General features: G+C 43.1%; 2 protein-coding genes across 4 annotated transcripts; both read right to left on the bottom strand.

The window, feature by feature from the left end:
• Positions 1 to 63: 63 nt before the first annotated feature.
• Positions 64 to 11,087, bottom strand: znf576.1 (zinc finger protein 576, tandem duplicate 1). The gene is made up of 10 exons (XM_077599486.1): positions 10,585 to 11,087; positions 9,053 to 9,503; positions 8,415 to 8,918; positions 4,955 to 8,349; positions 4,529 to 4,775; positions 3,576 to 3,767; positions 3,427 to 3,504; positions 2,919 to 3,096; positions 2,619 to 2,796; positions 64 to 2,531 (listed from the first exon to the last, which is right to left on the bottom strand). Exons 2-10 carry the CDS (start codon positions 9,468 to 9,470, stop codon positions 1,311 to 1,313), a joined length of 6,411 nt encoding a protein of 2,136 aa, XP_077455612.1. The 5' UTR covers positions 9,471 to 9,503; positions 10,585 to 11,087; the 3' UTR covers positions 64 to 1,310.
• Positions 11,088 to 11,542: 455 nt separating this feature from the next.
• LOC144073273 (uncharacterized) lies at positions 11,543 to 19,119 on the bottom strand. 3 transcript variants are annotated; one of them, XM_077598977.1, is made up of 3 exons: positions 18,718 to 19,116; positions 16,222 to 17,754; positions 11,543 to 12,824 (listed from the first exon to the last, which is right to left on the bottom strand). In XM_077598977.1, the coding sequence occupies exons 1-3, from the start codon at positions 18,830 to 18,832 to the stop codon at positions 11,770 to 11,772; spliced, it is 2,703 nt and encodes a 900-aa protein (XP_077455103.1). In that variant the 5' UTR covers positions 18,833 to 19,116; the 3' UTR covers positions 11,543 to 11,769. The 3 variants fall into 3 exon arrangements, with proteins under 3 accessions (XP_077455103.1, XP_077455101.1, XP_077455102.1); XM_077598975.1 differs by lacking the exon at positions 11,543 to 12,824 and having other exon boundaries at positions 13,388 to 17,754; positions 18,718 to 19,119; XM_077598976.1 differs by lacking the exons at positions 11,543 to 12,824; positions 18,718 to 19,116 and having other exon boundaries at positions 13,388 to 17,039; positions 17,155 to 17,296.
• Between the last annotated feature and the right edge of the window lie 200 nt (positions 19,120 to 19,319).

Raw genomic sequence — 19,319 nt, 5'->3', positions numbered from 1 at the left:
TTAAATAGTAGTATTTATTGATTGTTTATTTGTGTTTATAGTAAAAAAAACATTTCGCTTGAATTCTGTGGTTTTATGTCTTCATATAGTATTTTTGTGTATAAAAATGTTAAAGTGTAATAAAAACAATAACAACAAAACATTAAAGAGGTCTAAATAAAATGATAAGTTGCGCCATCTGCTGGACAAGACTCTAACTGAGTCCATTGACACTACTAACTGGCACAAATTAGTTGTAGATATATTTAGATCAGGCAGAGGGATTAATAAATGTAGAGCAAACAAAGACAAAATAACACAAACAGTTTTTGTTCAAAATTAGTTATCACTAGTCACTTTTCTCCAATGCAAAAATGTGCATGATTTATATGCCTGACTGCCAATCTTGCATTAAGAAAGGTTTCATTTGACATATTTACACTTCATCTAAATAAATTCAATGTCCATGAACAAATGTTGGATCTTATTTTAAACAGAACAAAAAATATGACAGCATAAAAGCACATTACTTAAAAATACACCTTGTCCCTAGAGGTGCATAATAAAAAACCTCCAGTACATACATCCTAGTGTGCAAAATTGTCATGTATTTTCTAGTTGTATACACATGAAAAAGCACAACCAGTATTAGCTCTTTTGTTATAATTTTTAAGAAAGGATTGTTCCATAAGTATAACATGACCAGTGCATATCGTTGTAAAGCAGAATGTTGAGAAAATAAGTACTATTGGATAGCTGTTACAACTCAAACGATGACAACTGCTTGCAAGATATCATGACAGTGCTTAAAACTAAAAAGGAATAAAACTTGCAAAAAAGAAAGTGGCATCTGTAATAAAAAAGAAATATTTTTGTGTAGGACAAACAACCAGAAAAATGATAACATGGAATAGGGAATTCAACAATCAAATATTTAACTATTTCATTTTAAATGTATTAATTTAATGTACTATATTGCACTAATGCTTAAGTTAAGAATAAATATTTGAGTAGAAAAATAGAAAAATCAATAATGTACAAATAAACAACATTTCCCCAAAGAAATGGATAAACCTTATTGGATGCCTTGTATTTTAAAAAGGGCTACAATATGAGAAAATACTTGATATATTGAATAAGGTATAAATTATTCTAATTTATTTTTGTATTCAAACACCTACTGTACTAACCGTTACCGGAAAATAGCTACAAATACAGAATAAAGTACCACCTTTCCTGATTTATAAATTAACATGGTGACCACACTAATTTGTCAGTTACGCCCCAAAAATGAATACGTAAAAGTGACATAAAGGTAAGACGGAAAGGTGCTAGAGGTTTCCTGGACTTGCCTGGCTGTGGAAATTCAAAAAGCAATTGTGGTTGCGCGAAATGCAGAGAAAGACGCAGCATTTAAGGCATAGAACGCGAGAAGTCCTCTGACAGTCACCGAAACGACACCGGCCCCCTTCGCCCTCGCCAAGCTGCTCTGGCCAGTGTCCCGAACCGTCGTAACGCGTGGCCGCATCGGGGAGAGGGTTTTCCTCTACCGTGCCGGGATTAGGCGAGTCGGTTAGAGAGTGAGCTTTCGCCGGGGAGTTTTGCGGGACGACAGAGTTCTGCGGGTCGGAGCCGCTGGCGTCAATCAAAGCTTTGGCTACTGACAGTCTGAAGTCCAGGAGAGACAAGGTTGCGGATGCAGCCGTTTGAAACTGTCTGTATAAGAGCCAGGAGTTGACCAAAGCCATGTCGGTGAGGTACCAGAGCACCGACAGTATCCAGCCTGCTGGGGAGTTGGAAACCGGGATGGGGTAAAGATTCAACAAGTCTTTGCTGAGGCGAGCCGCCGCCTGAGCTTTTTCAAAGTTGCTCATGAGCGAGGCCATGTTCCTCTGGCCGTTTCCCGCCGTGGAGAGGATAAAACCTTGGCGCGACTTGCGCAGCATCAGCTTGCCGTCCGAGCTCACGAACTCGTCTCCGATCTGGCCCTGTGCGCCGCCCACCCGGCCCGCCCCGTGGATCCCAGCCCCGAGGAGGCGCTCCAGCATGGCGGGGGTGGAGAGTTCTTGCTTGCAGAGAAACACGGTGCTGCCTTTAGGGACCATTTTCTCGACGGCGTCTTCCTTGTCGGCTAGATCGACTTTAAGATCCACGTGGTGAAGCAAACCGTCAAATCCAATCAACGTGGTGCTATGCAGAGCTAATCTGTTATTGTGCCTCTGACCAGTCAAGGGAATCAAATACTGATCCACAGCAAAGTCTCCTTGTCTTCTAAGCGACGGGCATCTTTTTTGAAAATGGCATAAAAGTGGTACAACCTTCCACAAAGGGTCCATGCAGTCATTTGACAATCCGCTTTGGTCGCTTCTGTTATTAGGACGATGAGAAAAGTCAGTACGGCGTTGTCGTCTCATTTGACCGTTGAGCGGACGCGCGTTGGGAGGGGCGAGCCGCAACGAACGTGACAGCTGAAGGAAGCGGGAAAACGGCATGGCTTCAGCAACCAAGGGTACCTTGGTCAAATTGTCCCAGTAGAGCCGTGGACTGGGAAACTGGGGGAAGAGGTGAAAGTAAATGAGCTCAGCAAAGTTTGACATTCCCTTGTGAAAGTCATGGAATGAAGAACGAGGCGCTCTAACCTTCAAAGTTCCCATTGCAATGTGGATCCCAACAAACTGGGCTACGTCCTTCGCGGTGACGCAGTTGGACGTTTGATTGGAGCAGCGGGCCATTTCCACCCAGGTGTCCCAGCCAAAATATTTGGAGAAGTACTCAATGGGTTCTTTGGTCTCTCTTGCTGCTGCTTGGTTAGTAACACTAGACAAAACAAAATATGCAACAAACTGAGTCCATTTAGAGGGAGAAATAAGTAATTCAAGAAAAGTTGTGATTTTTAGAAGATTCTCCATTAATATAAAAGTTATTAAAAAAAATCTTACAATTGAGATGTTACACTTGATGATGAGCAGTGGTCTTGGTGCTTGCAAAAATAATCCAGGACCTCTGCTTCCGCGTCAACATGAGGTGGCGACAACTCTAAAACTTGAGTGTCCTCTTCATCAGAAGTCTGCAGGAGGAAGCTTCGCGTGTCCGGCGGATTATGAAACTCTGCTTCGTCTTAAAAATCAAAAGGCCGTTGATTAATCTAAATCCTATTTTATCCAGTCATTGCAAAAGACAGATCAATCTTGGTACTTGAGCAAGTGGAAATAATAGACTTGGATTTCTCAGAAAAAATCAGAATCTCTTCCTGCCAGTTTTACAACCTCACAGCCATGATTTTTCTCCAACATGCCTGATTAATCATTTGCAGTACGCAAGAGCCAGTCAAGGGCATGCACGCATAGCCTTCAGCCTATTGGTGCACTGAGCACACTCATGCTTTTGTTTATACTAAATGGTATTGGAAATAATTAAAAGTGCAGGTAAAGCAAGGGAAAAACAAACCTTGTCTATCTGTCAAGTCGTGAACTCCCACCATCTCTGATCCCCTCAAATCATGGTATCCTTCCTGAGTGCCTTCATCTATGTAAACATTAAAGACATCTGTAAGCTTTTATATTTGGTGAAGACATCTGGAACGAGCCATGACTTACATGACTGACGGCCTTTGGTTGAATCAAGTGTTTGTCCGTCATCGGGGAATTCTTCTGGTCTTCCACGATTAATGCGAGAGCCACCCAGAGGAAGTTCCCACTCTTCAGTCTTCACCGGGTAGAAGATGCACTGCTTGTTGGTTAATCCGGGGGAAGTAGGGGTGTCACTGGACGTCTCTTCGTTGTCTGTGACTGTGAGCAATCAAGCTTTAGCACCAAGCACGGACACTTTCTCCGTTTTATCATTCCGTTAGCTACAGTGGTACTTTTTGTACGGCAACGCGCTCGTAACATAACAAATTTAAATGAACTTGGATTACGATGCAGACACACTCAAAAATAAATTTAATCTAACTTTACACTAAATTTAATTCTAATTTTGTTTTAAATTTTGATACCTTTCTTCTCCAGGCTTGCCTCTATTTGCCCCGCCTCCACCCTGACTTTCAGATGCAACCTATGGAGGGTTGTTTGCTTTTGTCTTCCCTTCAAAATATTCCCAAAATGATGCACACAAATGTCCTCACAACAGGATAACGCACGACCACTTGCCAACGAGAAGTGTATATACTCCTCTCGTATTAGCGATTGCTCCGCCATTCGCACTGACTAATGGGGAAAAAAACACTGAAAAAATGCCACGCTCCGCCCAGTGCTCGTAGAGACATTACACGAGGGAGTTGCGACCAGAAAGACAGAGCCCATGAGCCCACGTTCTTATGAGCAGCCTTTCGCGTCCGCTGTATGCTCGTATATCAAAATTTGTCTTGTATCTCAAGATAAATATTTCCCCGAAATTTTACTCGTATCTCAAATTGGTCGTATGTCGGGGCACTCGTATGTCGAGGTATGACTGTACTTATGTTAGTGGCAAGGTTATCACAATCGACACTACAACCTACACTGATTCGGCGCAGACATTGTTGAATGACTAGTCTGAAATCGGCACTTACGTGGTATGGCAGCGTTCTGATCAATAACTTGCTCGGCGTCCAATTGGCCGTGTCTGCTTTCGGGTATGGGCCGGGCATCGTCAAGCACAAGTCGGCTCTCCCGCTTCACCAGGATTCTCCGAACGTCTCTGTTGGTCTGCCGTTGCTGCTCTTTTTCAGGCAAGCCTTCATCAAGTCGCGCATCGGATGTATTCTCCTCAAGCTTGATTAGTTGTTGCGTCTCGCTCTCAAGAGTGGAGTTCAAACCCTTAAATGAGTCATAAAAAGGTGCCAGATTTAGACCCATTTCAGAACAATATTCCTAATTAATGGGAATTTTGTGTATGTAGAAAAGCTTTGAGTAACAAAACATTCATGTTTTTGTTCAGTGTATTTATGTGTAATTGTGTATTCTATAAGACAGAGTTACAGTACTTCACTTCTTACCTGTCTTTTATTAATATGGGAGGTGATTAGCTGAGACTGCCTGTTAGCCAACACGGGTTCACCTGCAATTATCTTCTCAAGGTAGATTCCTGGAGATTGCCGATTCTCCTGGTCCCCCTGAGATACATTGGCTTCATCCAATGTAGAGGGTGTTGGAGTAATAATCGTCGCAGGAGAAGTGGGTCCTTGCGCATGAGGTTTGTGATGAGTATCTGCCAGGGAAGTCTGTGCAATGATCTCATCTTCATCATTGATTTGGGAGGTATAATCTATTTTTTTATATACGACCTGACAATCCTCTTCTATCTCCAAATCGGTTCCTGCGACAGAGTCTGGCAAAGATTCCCTTGCTATTGTGTCCACTTTTTGAGGAGTTCCTCCTTGTCGTTGACCATGTTTTGCTGCTTCTTTTCTCTTTTGGACTAACATCTCTTCTTCCTCATCTTTAAATTCCATTTGCCGTGTGGAGCAAGACACCGAATGCAAAAATCTCACGGCCGAATGATCACTCGTCTTTTCCGCCGTACCAGCACCAGAACGAGGAACTTTGACGGACCCACTTTGGGTAAGGGTTTCTTGAGGCGAAGATAAACTTGCTAAGCTTGTATTGTACTCCCCAACGGTAACAAGGTCCACCGCAAAAATACCGTCCTCCTTAAAATCATTTTCTATAGGGGCTTGGTGTTCAGATTCTAAACGGAGGCTCCCGGGTAGACATTTTTCTTGCTGTTTATCTCGGGAAACCTCCATTTGAGTGGCGCTACTGAAGAGAGGATTCAGTTTCGAAATGTTCATTCTCATCGAATCGAACGGTTTTGGAGGGACAGGACGTTGAACGCTGCCTTCGTCAAAAGACGGTAAAGAAGGAGATGGAATCAAAGCGGGAAAAGACACATTTATTTCCCTGTTCTCCACTGTTACGTCAGGTTCGACATCCCAACCAGTCGTGGGATTAATGAGTCGAACAGCTCTTTCTTGATGGTTGACATCTAACCTGGAGACGCCTTCAAAAACATTCCCGTTGGTGTATGTGAGCTCAGGACTTTCCAAGATGTGCACCATTGCTTTGTGTTTCTGAAGGGAGGCGACTTCACTAAATATCTCCCCACAGTTTTTACACTCCAAAGCTCGCTTGGAATGTGCCGAGGTTATCACTCCTTCGGTCTCCACATTTGAAGAAGCTTTGCGTTTTCGAGCGGTCTTTGGCTTGACGAGCTGGGGTTCCGCCGATTGCTGGGATGCCTTAAAAAGCGACAGCAACGTGAGGGCCTTTTGGCTCTTTTTGGCCTTCCCTTTTTTCTTAGCAACTTTGCTGGCACTATTTGTGGTCTTGTTTTTTGACTTTGCCTGGTTTGCTTGGCCGTGCTGGCATTGGTTGTCCCGAGGTGATGTTTCTTGCCCAGATGTTTTCGAAGGGTCCAATTTGTAAACCTTTAACTGGGGCTGCTTATGGCCTTTAAGCAAAAGGAGAGAGTCTTGGGTCACTTGTGTGGTGGGTGACTGTGGTGGTACTTTGCTTTGGTTGCTTTTGGGGCTTTTTGAGTCTTTCTGTCCTTTATTGCTCACCTTTGTTTTTTTGGGTTGACTTTTTTGCACTGCTTTCGTCTGGATTTTCTTTTTAATTGCAGCCTTTTGTTTAGTTTTATGTTGATCTCTTTTCATGAGCTCTTTTTTCATTTTTTTCTTGCTTACTTTGTCTTTCCCCGGTGAATTGTTGATCAATTGTAGTTTATTGACTTTCCCGGAGGACGCCATTTTCTTCTTTTTGTTACTTTTGCTGGAAATGTTTCCCTTCTTTGATGGCATTTTACCCTTAAAGCGTTTGGTTGCCCCATCAAATATAGGTTTGCCTCGGGAAGGCTGGCATTGCTGAGAAGATAATTTTTGTTTTTTGTTATTGTTCACTTTCTTTTGTGGGCTGAAGTTAACGAGATTCGATTTGTTTGATCTTTTGCGTTTAGCTTGCTTGGCGACACCTTGTAAATCTTTATCGAGGATGGACCCGATCAGTTCTTGCATATAACCTTGTATAATAAAGGCTCTGGCTGGCTTCCTTTTGCGTACTTTCACGAGCTCTTGAGCTGACATGACATTCACAGGTAACTCTGATGTTTGTGGTTCCTGCTGGATGGATGATTGCGAAGGGCCCTCATTTTTAGAAGAAATACAGTCAACCTGGTTATTTTCTTCCTTTCGATCTACTTCTTTATCTTCTGTAGGCTCATCTTGAGACTGCTGAGAGCTTCCACTATTGGATGATAAATCAACGTGCACGTGACTAGCTTTTTGAGTCTGCGAATGAGCCTTCTCTTGCGAGTTAGCCTCGGCTTCCCCTAAATTGTGTGTTGGTGCATGCGGAGAGGCTAAAGCAGAACAAGCAAGATCTTCATGTTTTGTTTGTAAGGATGTTGGGTCGTCCACAAGATCAGGCTCCAACAAGGGGATTTCACTTTGTAAAGAAGTCAAGCTCTGTTCAACGGTAGGCTCAAACGATGGGGTTGGTGAGCCGATATCAGGCTCATTTACATTACTTTGATAAGTCGTTTTCTCCAGTTCAGTGGTAGGTACCAAAGATGGCGACGGGCTTTCTGGTTGTTGCGCATTTTGCAATTGTTGAAGCTCAGCGCTTGGTGTCAGAGCAGGAGTAAGTTCCAGTACGATATTTTGGTCAAGGTCTTGTTTAAGGTCTGTTTCTTTATTATGGAAAATCGATGGTTCAAACACATCAGAGTTTGTTTCGAGGCTACCAAGTTGTGGTTGAGTTTGATCCATCACCCTTTCCTCAGAGTCCGAGCTCAGCCCAGTTGGAACAAAACTAAAGGTGAGGCTTTCACCTGGCAATTCATGCGTGTCCAAGTTTGACAAGGGCGGGTTAATTAGCTGTCCATCTGGTGTAATCGGTTCCAGTGTGATAGTTTGTAACATCGGATCATCTAAGTCTTTGTCCAACGTCTTTAACTCGACCGGCATCAAATTTACAGAATCTAATTGGGGCGGTATGATGTTTATGTTATGATTGGCTGGTTTGGACAGCTCAGAGACGTGTTGAACCTCCAATGGCAGAGCATAAGGAGGCACTTGACCCAGAATCACAACTTGTTGTACTTTCTGGACATTTCCCAAAGATTCGATAAGCCTGCGTATCGGCTCCGTGTCAATATTGCTGTCGACTTTCTTTAAGGGCCCGTCGGGCTCCAACTGTAGCAACGACGATTGGGGAATAGATATTGGCGTTATCACAGGAGTCAGTGCATTTGGGTATGATTTAACCTGCAGCGTGTTACCAAGTGAAGTGAGCGATACACTGTGTTTCTTTGTAAAATGATGAAGCCGTGTCTTGGGACTTTTGAAAGTGGCCTTGCAAATGGAGCAGGGATACTTGGGCTTTAAGGCATCTGAAGAGTAAACAAAAACAAATGATTACACTTCACATATTTACAGTGTTCAACGATTCGCTTACCGAGCTCTTTCTTCCTTTGCGCTTTGGCTTGGCCCTCTTTTTGTTCACTTTCAGGCAAGTGGAACTGCATATGTTTCTTCAGGGCTTGAGACATGCGGAATCGGTTCCCACATTCCTTGCAAACGTAAGGCCTCTCTCCAGTGTGTACGCGAGTGTGGTACTTCAGGAGCGTCATGGTTTTGCAGGTTTTGCCACAGTCGGGACAGGTGTAACCATTCAGGCCAATGTGAATCTTTTGGTGACGCGTCAGCTCTGATAACTTCTTAAAAGCCTGGCCGCAGAGAGGACACTTATAGGGTTTCCTTTCAATGTGGGTTTTCTGATGGGCCAGGAGCTCGGCGGAGTTAGTGAATTGGCGGTCACAATGGTAACAAGTGAAAAGACAATTCCTCAGCATGCACTCCTCATACTCAGCGGGATGGTTCAACTTCAGGTGGCGCCGTTTACTCTTGAAATCGCTGAAGATGATGTGGCATTCCAGGCACTGCAAAGAGAGTTCTGATGCTGCAGGAAACAAGCCAGTGTTAGACAATATATTTGACTAAATTTACTTTTCAACTTGGACAGGAATTTCTATTTGCACACGAGAACTTCTGTTGTAGTGTACATCCACTTCTCATAGGTGATGTGTTACTTACATGTGAGTGGCATGACCAATGGCTTGGTCATATCCATCTTCAGAGGATCTGTCATTGCTTTTTTGGAGGGGAAGTACCTGTCCATTTTCTTTGACTCTTGTTCTTTAGTCCCAGGATTTCTGGTTGCATTGGGTGTCAGCTCTGATGGTGGATTTGGCTTTGGCCCCTGATCAACCTCCATTTCTTCAATGATTTTTGATGGTTCAACCATCCCTACGGCTTGTTCAAGCAAAGTGACTGCAAGTGTTTTATCAGTTCGAGTTCCGTTGTTCTCTTTGAAAGATTTGTTGCCATCTTCTTGTGCACTTGCTTCACTTGGTGCTGGCTTAGTAGAACCACTGTGATTGTCCAGTGGCTCCAATAGGGATGAAGTCTTTGCTGGGTTTGCAACACTCTCCTCTTGAGCTGGGTTAAGCATAGTGCTACTTCAGATGTCGAAAGGGATCAAAATCTGACAAAAGTAAGATGACTATTAGTGAATGCTAATAAGGTTTAAAATCTCAACAATTCAGAACACGCAAGAAACTATATTTCAGTTTTTAAAAAATGTTAAAAAAGAGAGAAAATAGGGAATGAGATTAACTAGAAACTAATTTCACGGTAATATTTCAAAATACACCACACCAGAGGAAGAATAGCCTATCAGGGACACAAAAGGTGAAATTCAAAGTAAAAATTGAATGCAATGTAAGAACAACAGCAACAGTGTAGCTGCAAATAAAATAAAAATGAACACATATAACAAGATCTAGGGATCCATTAAATGTGGTAAACATGTGAGCATGTTAAAGCCTCCAATACGGCCAAACTATGACTAATAATAAGCATTATAAGAGAGCCCTTTGCACTGGAGTGCTCCAGTCCAAATAAAGTTTTAGGACATGCCATTGTCTAATGGTCAAAACTAAGTAGTACTTTATGAAACAAAATAGTAAAACTATTTTTTAAATAATATGGTATTTAAAATTAATAATAATAAAAACAACATAAATAATATATAATAATATTTATTATTGCAGTATATTTAGATCGTTTTCTGTGCATAGGATAAATTGCGCTCCTGGGAATTAACGGTTTAATTGAGGTAAACAATAAAAAAATGTGAATTTAGAGAACAAAATATGAAAGGTTATGATTCGGACCAAATGACTGACTTGTGCGTATCTGCTAGTGTTTATTGTGCGCTAAGCAGATGGCCAAAGGCAGAATGAATGGGCTAATGCATTTGTATCACAAAAGACGAGGAATGGGAGCTCAGGCGCAGTTCCTGTGACATCAAACTTATTTTTTAAATTCCTTTCTTTGCATGAAAGGCGTGCTAGGAAAATTTCTGAAATCAGACTTACAACGAAACTAAACAAAGGTAGATTGGCTGTCTTTTCCTTGACTAGTATGGAAGTAGTTAGCATATATTCGGTGATTTAATGATAAAACGCGGGTGTGACTCGCCAAAGATGTCCGATTTTATTTCGTTGCGTTTGGAGTCTAAGTCTATATTAAGGAATGAACATGAAAATGTTATTCAGCATTACCTGAGCAGAATGGTCCAAACAAAAACATCACAACGTCGCTTGCGCACAAAGCCCACGAAATTGGAGACTGAGGACTCAGCGGTGTGACGTCACAACCTAGGAGACGAGAGGGTTTTGGGAGGGGTCTTCTTCTGGTCAACGTGTATTACCGCCCTCTACTGGACCGGAAGCGGAAGTGCACCAATTACAAATACACCTAATTTCAGAAGAGAATGAGCTGCCAACAGAATTCATGTAGGAAAATGAAGAATGGTACACTAGACACAATAAGTGACTCATTGGGATACAAAATAAAAATACAGTACACATTATTACCAGAGACTCTTACTGAATTGATGAAGCACTTAGTGGTGATGATCTTCCGGTGTTCTGACCAGTTGAGCTTCCTCATCGGTCTGCTCCTCCGAAACGCTACTGAGCATGCGCACTGCCACCATAGCAGTTATGCACAAAAGCATTGAAAGAAAATATTCATGACAATGTGAGATTATTAACATCTCTATTTCAGTGATATTTTGCAGATTTTTCAGATCTTTTTCATTGAATACTTTTATTTATACTTTACTAGTCCTTTGCACAGTGATATATATATTTTTTCTGAATGTATTTGTTCACGGATTTTCTAGGCCGTGCAGTACAGTGCAACATTCTCTATAACAAGGGCCTGTTTGTGCTATGGGCAATGTGGGCGAGTGCCAAGGGTGCAATCTATTTGGGGGCGAAGGAAAGGTTACTATATTTTCTATATGTTGTAACTTTTGGGCTATTTTTATATTATTTTGTAATAACTTTGCACTGAACAAATCAGTTTGATTGTCAAAAAAAGTACGTATCTTACAGAAAGAATTGGTCAGATTTGGACTCCACGTTCTCAAATTAAGTTTGCATCAATTAAACTACTTTTTTGTTGACCATTGTTATGCTCATTTTAACAGCCACAAACCGTAAACTTCAAAGCTGCGAGGAGCAATTTCCACTCACTTTAATATAAAACATTGCACATTTTTAACAACTGACTAAGTCACGACAAAAAATGAAAATGAACTGCTGCCTATAGTTTATTATTTAAAAAAAAATTGATACATTTAATTCAATTTTCTAACCCTCTAAAGTCATAGAATGTAGCACCTGCTGTCGAAGTCAATCTGATTAAAAAAATAATAATAATTCATCTCATAAATATGATCACACTTCCTCGTCAGGAAAAGGAATCTCTCCAGTGCCATGTTTGATATAATGCAAATGAAGCTGAGGCAATTCACCGAAGCCCATCCCACATTCAAAACATTCAAATTCCCAACCCTGTTCTCCACGCTTGATTTTTTCCAGTGGCTCACTCCCATCTCCCTCCTGCGCTTCTTCTGCATTTCCAACTTCCTCAACGGCAGGCGAGGTCAACGGCTTTGGGGTCTGCTCCTCAAGCCCCTCGCAATGCGACGCATCCGACCGAGCGCCCTCTTCCTTCTTAGACAGCTCTTCTGATTGGTCCAAATCTCCAGATTTTTGCAAACATCCCTCCGTTTCCACACGAACCTGGGCTTCTCCCTCCTCCTTGACCTGAGTATCTTCCGTCACGCTTTCATCCCCGAACCCGACGGCGAACTTAGCCTGACCGGCGGTTCCCACTAGCACCCGCGAGGAAGCCCGGCAGCCAGTGAGGTGGTTGCTCAGCAGAGGCGACGTCAAGAAGCGCCTGCAGCAAACGTTGCACTTGTACTTCCCCAAGTGGTTTTTTTGTAGATGTCGATTGAGATACTCCTCTTGCACGAAGCCCTTTGTGCAGCTGAGACACCAAAAGGGCCTGCTTTTGTGGAGCTCTTCGTGATCCAGCCACAAACTGATGTGATCAAAGCTCTTGTTGCACGGATCGCACCTGTGCACGTCATGCGACATGTGATTCAGCATGTGACCGCGGAGACGAGTTTCCCGGTAGAAAATCTTTCCACAGATTGGGCAGCTGTACTTGGATTGGAAGTTGGGCGAGGTCTTCCTGTCGTGCCGCTCGAGGTGCTTACGGAAAGACAGCAAATACCTGTAAGCTTTCCCGCACGTGGTGCACCTGTACGCGTACTTCAGGGAGCTTAGGTTGTGCGACGAAGCGTTGGCGTCCGAGCCATCCGGGCTGGTTTGAATATCTTCCTCCAATTTGACAATCCCTTCCAGGTCAACGTCCAGATTTTCCATCTGCACCTCCCCAGCCAATGTTGTTGTGGTATCCTGTGCAACTTTGCTGTGGTTGGCTAGAAATAGGGGGAAATGCACGGTTAAATAAGGCATTTTACAAAGCACTTTGGAAAGTTTCAGGAAAGGTGAGAAAAGAAGGTGAGTACGCACATTTAGTTCGGGGAGATATTTCTTTGCTCAAAGATGTTAGATTAGAATTAGTCATCAGATTTCATCCTTAAGCAATGGTGGATTTAATAGTTATTCTCTCATGGTCAGGTCCATTTTTTTCCTACGTTTATCTATATTGTTTTAGACATTTGACTTGCTAGCCTGAAAAAAAATATGTTTTCCGATGATTTAATTACTTCCACCCCCAACCTAAATATACAGAAATGGAAAGAGTAAATGTAAGTTGTAGCGTAAACAATCAATATTCAAGAGCAAGATGAGCTCAAATTAAATTAAACTTATGACCGCACAAGAAATCACTCAGCAAGAGACATGCAACTCAAAAGTTCACATCGCTAACCTAATTACTATTTTACCGATATGATGTAATATGTTTACAAACACTTTTATAAACTATCACACACAGCTTTAGTTTGGAGTGGTGTGAATTGATTGCACAAATCACTAATTCAGACTACAACAGTTCCCTTTATTATAGCTTCAGAAACAGCACGTAAACATAGGCAAAGGCATATAAGTCACCCTTGGGGGGGAAAAATAGCTTCATTCATTTCCCAAAATAAGCGAAAAAGTCACTGCCAGCAATCCGAAATTGTCACAAGTAGCACATTTTCATCTAATCAATAAATACCAACGCCACAAAACTTAAAAAAAGGAAAGGGTTGGGGCTTTGTAGTCACTTCATGCAACAGCATCATGTACATAAAAGTACATTTCACTGTCAATCTATGCACACTACAAGTCATTTTTTACACCGACGTTGCTTATTGGAGACAATGTTTCAATATCTTAAACGACAGAAAAATAGTTGAAACATCAGTATTTCCCAATCTTAAACCGAAACGCCGTATCAATTTCAGATCCACTTATTCGCCCCAATTCTGAAATTTAGCATAGCATCCACGCCTGTAACGTTATGTACGTAGAAGGTATTAAAAGGTTAACGAGGCCGCACTGGTAGCAAATATTAATCCAGTGTAGAGTCAAGCCAGCGCAGTGCAGAAGTGCCACGAATAAGGAGTCTAAAATAGTGACATAAGCGATCATATATAAACAAAAAGCAAGTCTAACTAAAGCTTCACACGTAAACATTTTAACTCATGCCTTGCACGTGTATCTTATAGTGCTGGTGCAAATCAGTTTCCTGACTAAAAGTAGTTCCACATTCAAGACAAGTAAGTGCATCAGAATCTCCCGATCTGCGATGGTCAAGAGCTGCTTCACCATGTTTAGAAAGTGCCCTGAAATCGATGCTAGTGCACACAGAATTTTTACAATGCAAATATTTGTGGTTTTCTAACACGGACGAGGCAAGAAAGGCTTCTTGAGCGTGTTGGTTCGGCCTGTCGGGGGCTGAAGACTTCCTTGTGGGCTTGCCAGACTTTGTGCTCAGAGCAGCGCTGAGGCGCAAGCGAACTTCGTTGGGGAGCCGAAATCGAACCTGATCGTGCCAGGCGAGGTGTTGATTTAGCTGATTCTCTGTTAAAAAGCCATTACAGCACAGGGCGCAGCTAAAAGCGCAGTTCTTCGCCTCCGTCTTGTGAGTTTCTAACTGGCCCTCGGTCTGGAAGGCTTTGCCGCACTTCCCGCATTTGAAGAGGCATTTGACGATTGGCTCTGGGAGGCAACAGAAATCGGCTGAGGCCTCAGTAGACTGGACCACAAATTTAGACCCTGACCTAAACTGACGGCCAGGAAGCGGGGCTGTCGCGTCGCGTTGAATTCCACATTCATGCTTCACGACATTCAAAGGCGATGAATAGGCTTGGCTTATTTCTGCGAGAACATTTTCCGTCTTAATTTTTTGACAGGTGCTGGCCACACCCGTGTTTTCAGGGTCCAACTCACCCTGCGGCATTTCTTCGGTAGCGCCCGAGTGGGCTGTACTAAAGTTTACGGTTTGGCGCAGTGGTCTTACGTCAGGTTCGAGCTGTTTTTTAGAGGAGGGCGTTCGATGGTCTGCCGTAGAGTTATTGGAAAGTTTTTTAGAGGAGGAACGTCTGTCATTTTTGTGCCACCGTTTATGAGAACCAAGGGCAGAGTTAGATAAAAATCGCTTCCCACATTCCGAGCACGGAAAGGGATAATCTCTCCTCAACTCTTCCTCGCTAGGCGTCGAGGGCGAGGCCGACTTAGGTAATTTTTTACAACCCTTGGCATGAACTCTTTTATGCAAGTTCAAAGCCCCAATGATTGAAAATCGTCGTTCACACTTGTTACATTTGTATTTCAAATCACCGCAGTTTTCTGAAGCCCACTCGGCATTTGGACTTTCCATATTGGTGTTCCTACTCCGACTATTTAAATTAGGCGAGAACTTGATCTCCCCTTCGTGCAAATTCACTTCGGAATTTTTCACCGACTCTGTACTATCAAAATTTTCAGTTTTACAAACCAATCGAGAATGCTCACTTTTAACGCAGGACCTTGTGTGCGTCCGCAACGAGGCCTTGCTGCTGAAATGTTTGAGGCACGCGACACATTGCAGGTCCACCTGACTAACATTCGATCTGGGGGGTGACGGCGACTGAGCGCTCTCCTTCCCGTGATACTTCATATGGAACTTAAGTGCTTTAGCGCGAGAAAATAGCTTCCCGCAGTCAGGGCAGCTGTACGCATTCTTTTTCAACTGCTCTACCTGATGTTGGAAAGACTTACTCGGTGGCGGGAGGAGTTCATTGTGCACCACCTGATGTCTGGTAAGGCTGGAAAAAAGACGGAAAGATCGGTGGCAAAATTGACACTGGTGGTTTCCGTTTTCGTGCGTACGCATGTGCAACGTCATAATTCCTTTGTGTCGGAACTTTCGACCACACACGGGGCAAGAAACCTTGGTGCCAGAGCGAGAACGTCCACGGTGCGATGGCTGTGCAGTACCGGTTCTAAGATTGACATCTACACACTGGCTTGGACTTTGCTTATGATGCGAGAAAGCTCCTAGAGACCAAAAACCTTTCCCACACTGCTCACAGTGGTAAATCTTGGGGCCTAAAAGAGTTTTTTTGGGATTATACGCTTTTGTTGTAGTCAATATGCTCTCGGCGTGGACACTGGTGCGCTCAGTCAAAGTAGACGTCTGGCAATTTTGGCACAGTAACGGTTTATCACGTTGATCGCACAAATGGGAAAGATTTGTACCACACGTGTCACATGTCAGAGATCTCTGCTCTAATAAATCGGCCTGGTTTAATTCTTGGTTAGTATCACTCTCGTATTCTACAATATCACCATCAGCAAAGGTAAGAGCTTCATTGTCACATGTATAAACGTCTACTGACTGACCTTTCATCAGAAGTCTCCTCTTACGATACTTGTGCCACACTAAGTGTGAGCGCAGCGATCCCTCACTAGTAAACCACCGGTAACATTCTGGACAATCAAATTGTTCTTCGGAATCGATGCATTCGTCGTCTGCCGGCGGTGGAGTTTGCCGTTCCTTGGAGGACTCAAAGTCAACCTGGACAATTTTCAAGTCAAGCTCGGAGGGTTTTGAAATGACTTTACCATCTTGACGGTTGTCTCCGCCATCGTGGTCAGATACGCATCCCGAATCGAGGTTGGGCTTGGGGTCCTGGATGGCTTCGTCTTCTGATTCACTTCCACTGATCACCAGCACATTGAAGTCCCCAGGTTCATAACTTTCCATTCCATCTTCTTCAGCTTCCATTTCATTGGGGTCTCCTCCTTCGGTCATTGCAACTGGAAGCGCATTCTCTGGCGGGACTTCGTCCTCTCTTTCTAAAGTTTTCTTCTCAACCAGCGGGGAAGATTGTTTCTTTCCTAGTTTATTAGTCTCCTCAAAGCTATTGGTGTGCTGCAGCTCATGAGAGTGAAGTGCCGACAGTCTGGAGAACTTGAGACCACAGCTGGAGCATTCAAAGGCCTTCTTCTGAAGCTGGTCCACTTGTTTGAGAAAGGACTTTGCTGGAGCCTCGGCGCTGTGAGCCACGCGCATGTGTCTGTAGTAGAACGATTGGGTCATGAACACCCTCCCGCAAGTTTCACACGAATATCGCTTGGGCGAGTCTTGCTTATGGTGTACGTGCCATTTCTCGTGGTTGAACCAGGCAAGGTGGCCATGGAATATCTTCTTGCATTCCCTACAGTGAAAGACATTTTTCCTCAGCTTTCCATTCCTATCTTGTGTAAAGCATTTGAAATCTTGGCTGAAGCGCTGGTGTGTCTTCAAACCCATCATGGAAGTAAAGGACTTACCGCAAACACACTTGAAAGACTTTTCGAGACCACCGCTAGCTTGCTTTTTAACCACCTTGGTGACGACGGCCTCATCGGGGACCGTCTCTCTTTCTGAAGTCCTGGATTGACGTTTGAATAGCTTTTCTTCGTGGCCACGTCGGTGAGCGTCGAGCGCCGATGCGCGAGAATAATTCCGCCCGCAAATCTCACACTTAAAGGACTTTTTCTGGATCTGCTGTAAATCAGTAAATAGAGATTTGGGAGCCTGGATGTGGGTACGCTGATGATTGAGGTAGTGTCCTAACATGGTATATTTTTTCCCGCAATCAGGGCATTCGTAGGAGTTCTGCTTTGAGGACCCAGAAAGCTTCCCAGGGTCAGAAGACTGAGCACGGTGAGTTTCCATGTGGGATCGGAATTCATTCATATCATCAAATGACACTGTGCATAATCGACAGGAAGTTTCACTTTCCTCATCTTTGACAGCCTCGTCCGAATCGTCCATTGGCCCCAAATACATAGTGCACTTTCCGTCGGGGTGGTGCTGGCGATGACTCAAGTAGGCCTCCTCTTCGGCAAAAGCTTCTCCGCAATCTTGGCACGAAAACAGTTCCAAATCTGAGAAATATACCGTGAAAACAGGGGATTTAGCCATTAGCAATTTTTTTTAGAAGGCTAAGCATCCAAAATGATAGCAACAAAGAATCCAAAGCCATTCTTTATCAGACAAATTCATAGATATAATATATACAGTATTATAGTAGATACGGTACTAAGAAAAGGATAGCAAAGCATTAAACCAACATTGAATCAAAGTTCCCAACCTAACATCAAAACACAAATGGTGTGCTGAAGGTGCATGTGAATAAAATTTTGTTTAAAAAGTGTATTGATAGGGTCTACCTTTGCCAATAGAATTCAGGCAATACCTTTGTCAGAGTAGTTATAAGTTAAAAAAAAATCCCCTGATTCGGATGAAACTAGGGGTTTGCAGATGGAGGGGTGCTTGAGGAAGCTTTTTGCAGCGCCCCTAGAGGCCTGGTGGGTACAGGTGCTGACTCACTACCTAGGCCTGGTGGGCCGAGGTGGTGGTCACTCACCACCAGTATTTGCTTAAATCCCTCAGTTGGGGTACAGTTCATTTTCGAGCTTTGGCACTCCCTACACATTTGAAGATATTCCAATTCGCTTTGCATCTGGGTGGCTGACCAATTCAAATGTTCGACCCCCTCATCCAAAATGTACACATATGGCTGGCAAACCATACATTCCCGATTATAATCCTTTTAAAATACGAGAACGATTTTAGAATTTCTGTCGGAATCCCAGAGCTCGTATGTTCATGAAATGTTATTTCATTTAACTTCAAAGGCATGTTTGTTGTTTGTTTGTGAACACCTCCGCCATTCAAATAAAGCACGATCACTCTTAAATTGTTTGGAATCCGCACCGATGTTTGCATACATTCACACGGAGATTGTAAATGTTAGCCCTTGAAGAGAATTAGCTTTAGATAATATTTAGATGTTTTAATACGCATTTCAATACCACATAATTATTTAATTGCGCATAAATGTGTACCTTGACAAGAGGTTGGATCCTTACTGCCTTCGTTGTCCTCGGCCGCCGGGACATCGCTATTTGCCAATGTTCCATCCGTGATTGTGGAATTCTCCTGCGAACGAACGTCTTCCATTGTAACGGGCGATTGTTTTATTAGGGTTAGCACGATACCAATAGCGCTTGTTAGCCGAATGACGACAGCATATACTTGGGAAGCGATAAGGACACAGGATTAAGCGGGTAAAATACAAAAAGTATTTTCTGATTCCATTAAAAATGACAACATAGATTGTTGGGCACGTTTTATCCGAACACGATAGGAAAACGTTAAAAGAAGATGATCGACTCGTGCAGTCATGCGAGAATTCATCCTTCGCCGGAAGTTAATTCTTCTTCGTCGGTCTGTTGAGCGCAAAGATCTTCGGGATCGATTGCCTCCGCCTTCAAATACCACAATGTACAATATATTATATATATTTACCAAATTGTATTCCTTTCATGTCATACTTTAACTGGATTCGTCACAATTTGTTTACTTGGATAATAAATGAAGAAAATGCTATTCCGTGTACCAAAGCCTAGGTAGAACATGCAAACTCCACAGTGAGGACAGACCTGGA

The sequence above is a fragment of the Stigmatopora argus genome, chromosome 4 (genome assembly GCF_051989625.1).
Source record: "Stigmatopora argus isolate UIUO_Sarg chromosome 4, RoL_Sarg_1.0, whole genome shotgun sequence".
Taxonomy (NCBI): domain Eukaryota; kingdom Metazoa; phylum Chordata; class Actinopteri; order Syngnathiformes; family Syngnathidae; genus Stigmatopora; species Stigmatopora argus.
Note: the sequence above shows the minus strand (reverse complement) of the source record. Positions and strands in the feature narration are given on the sequence as shown.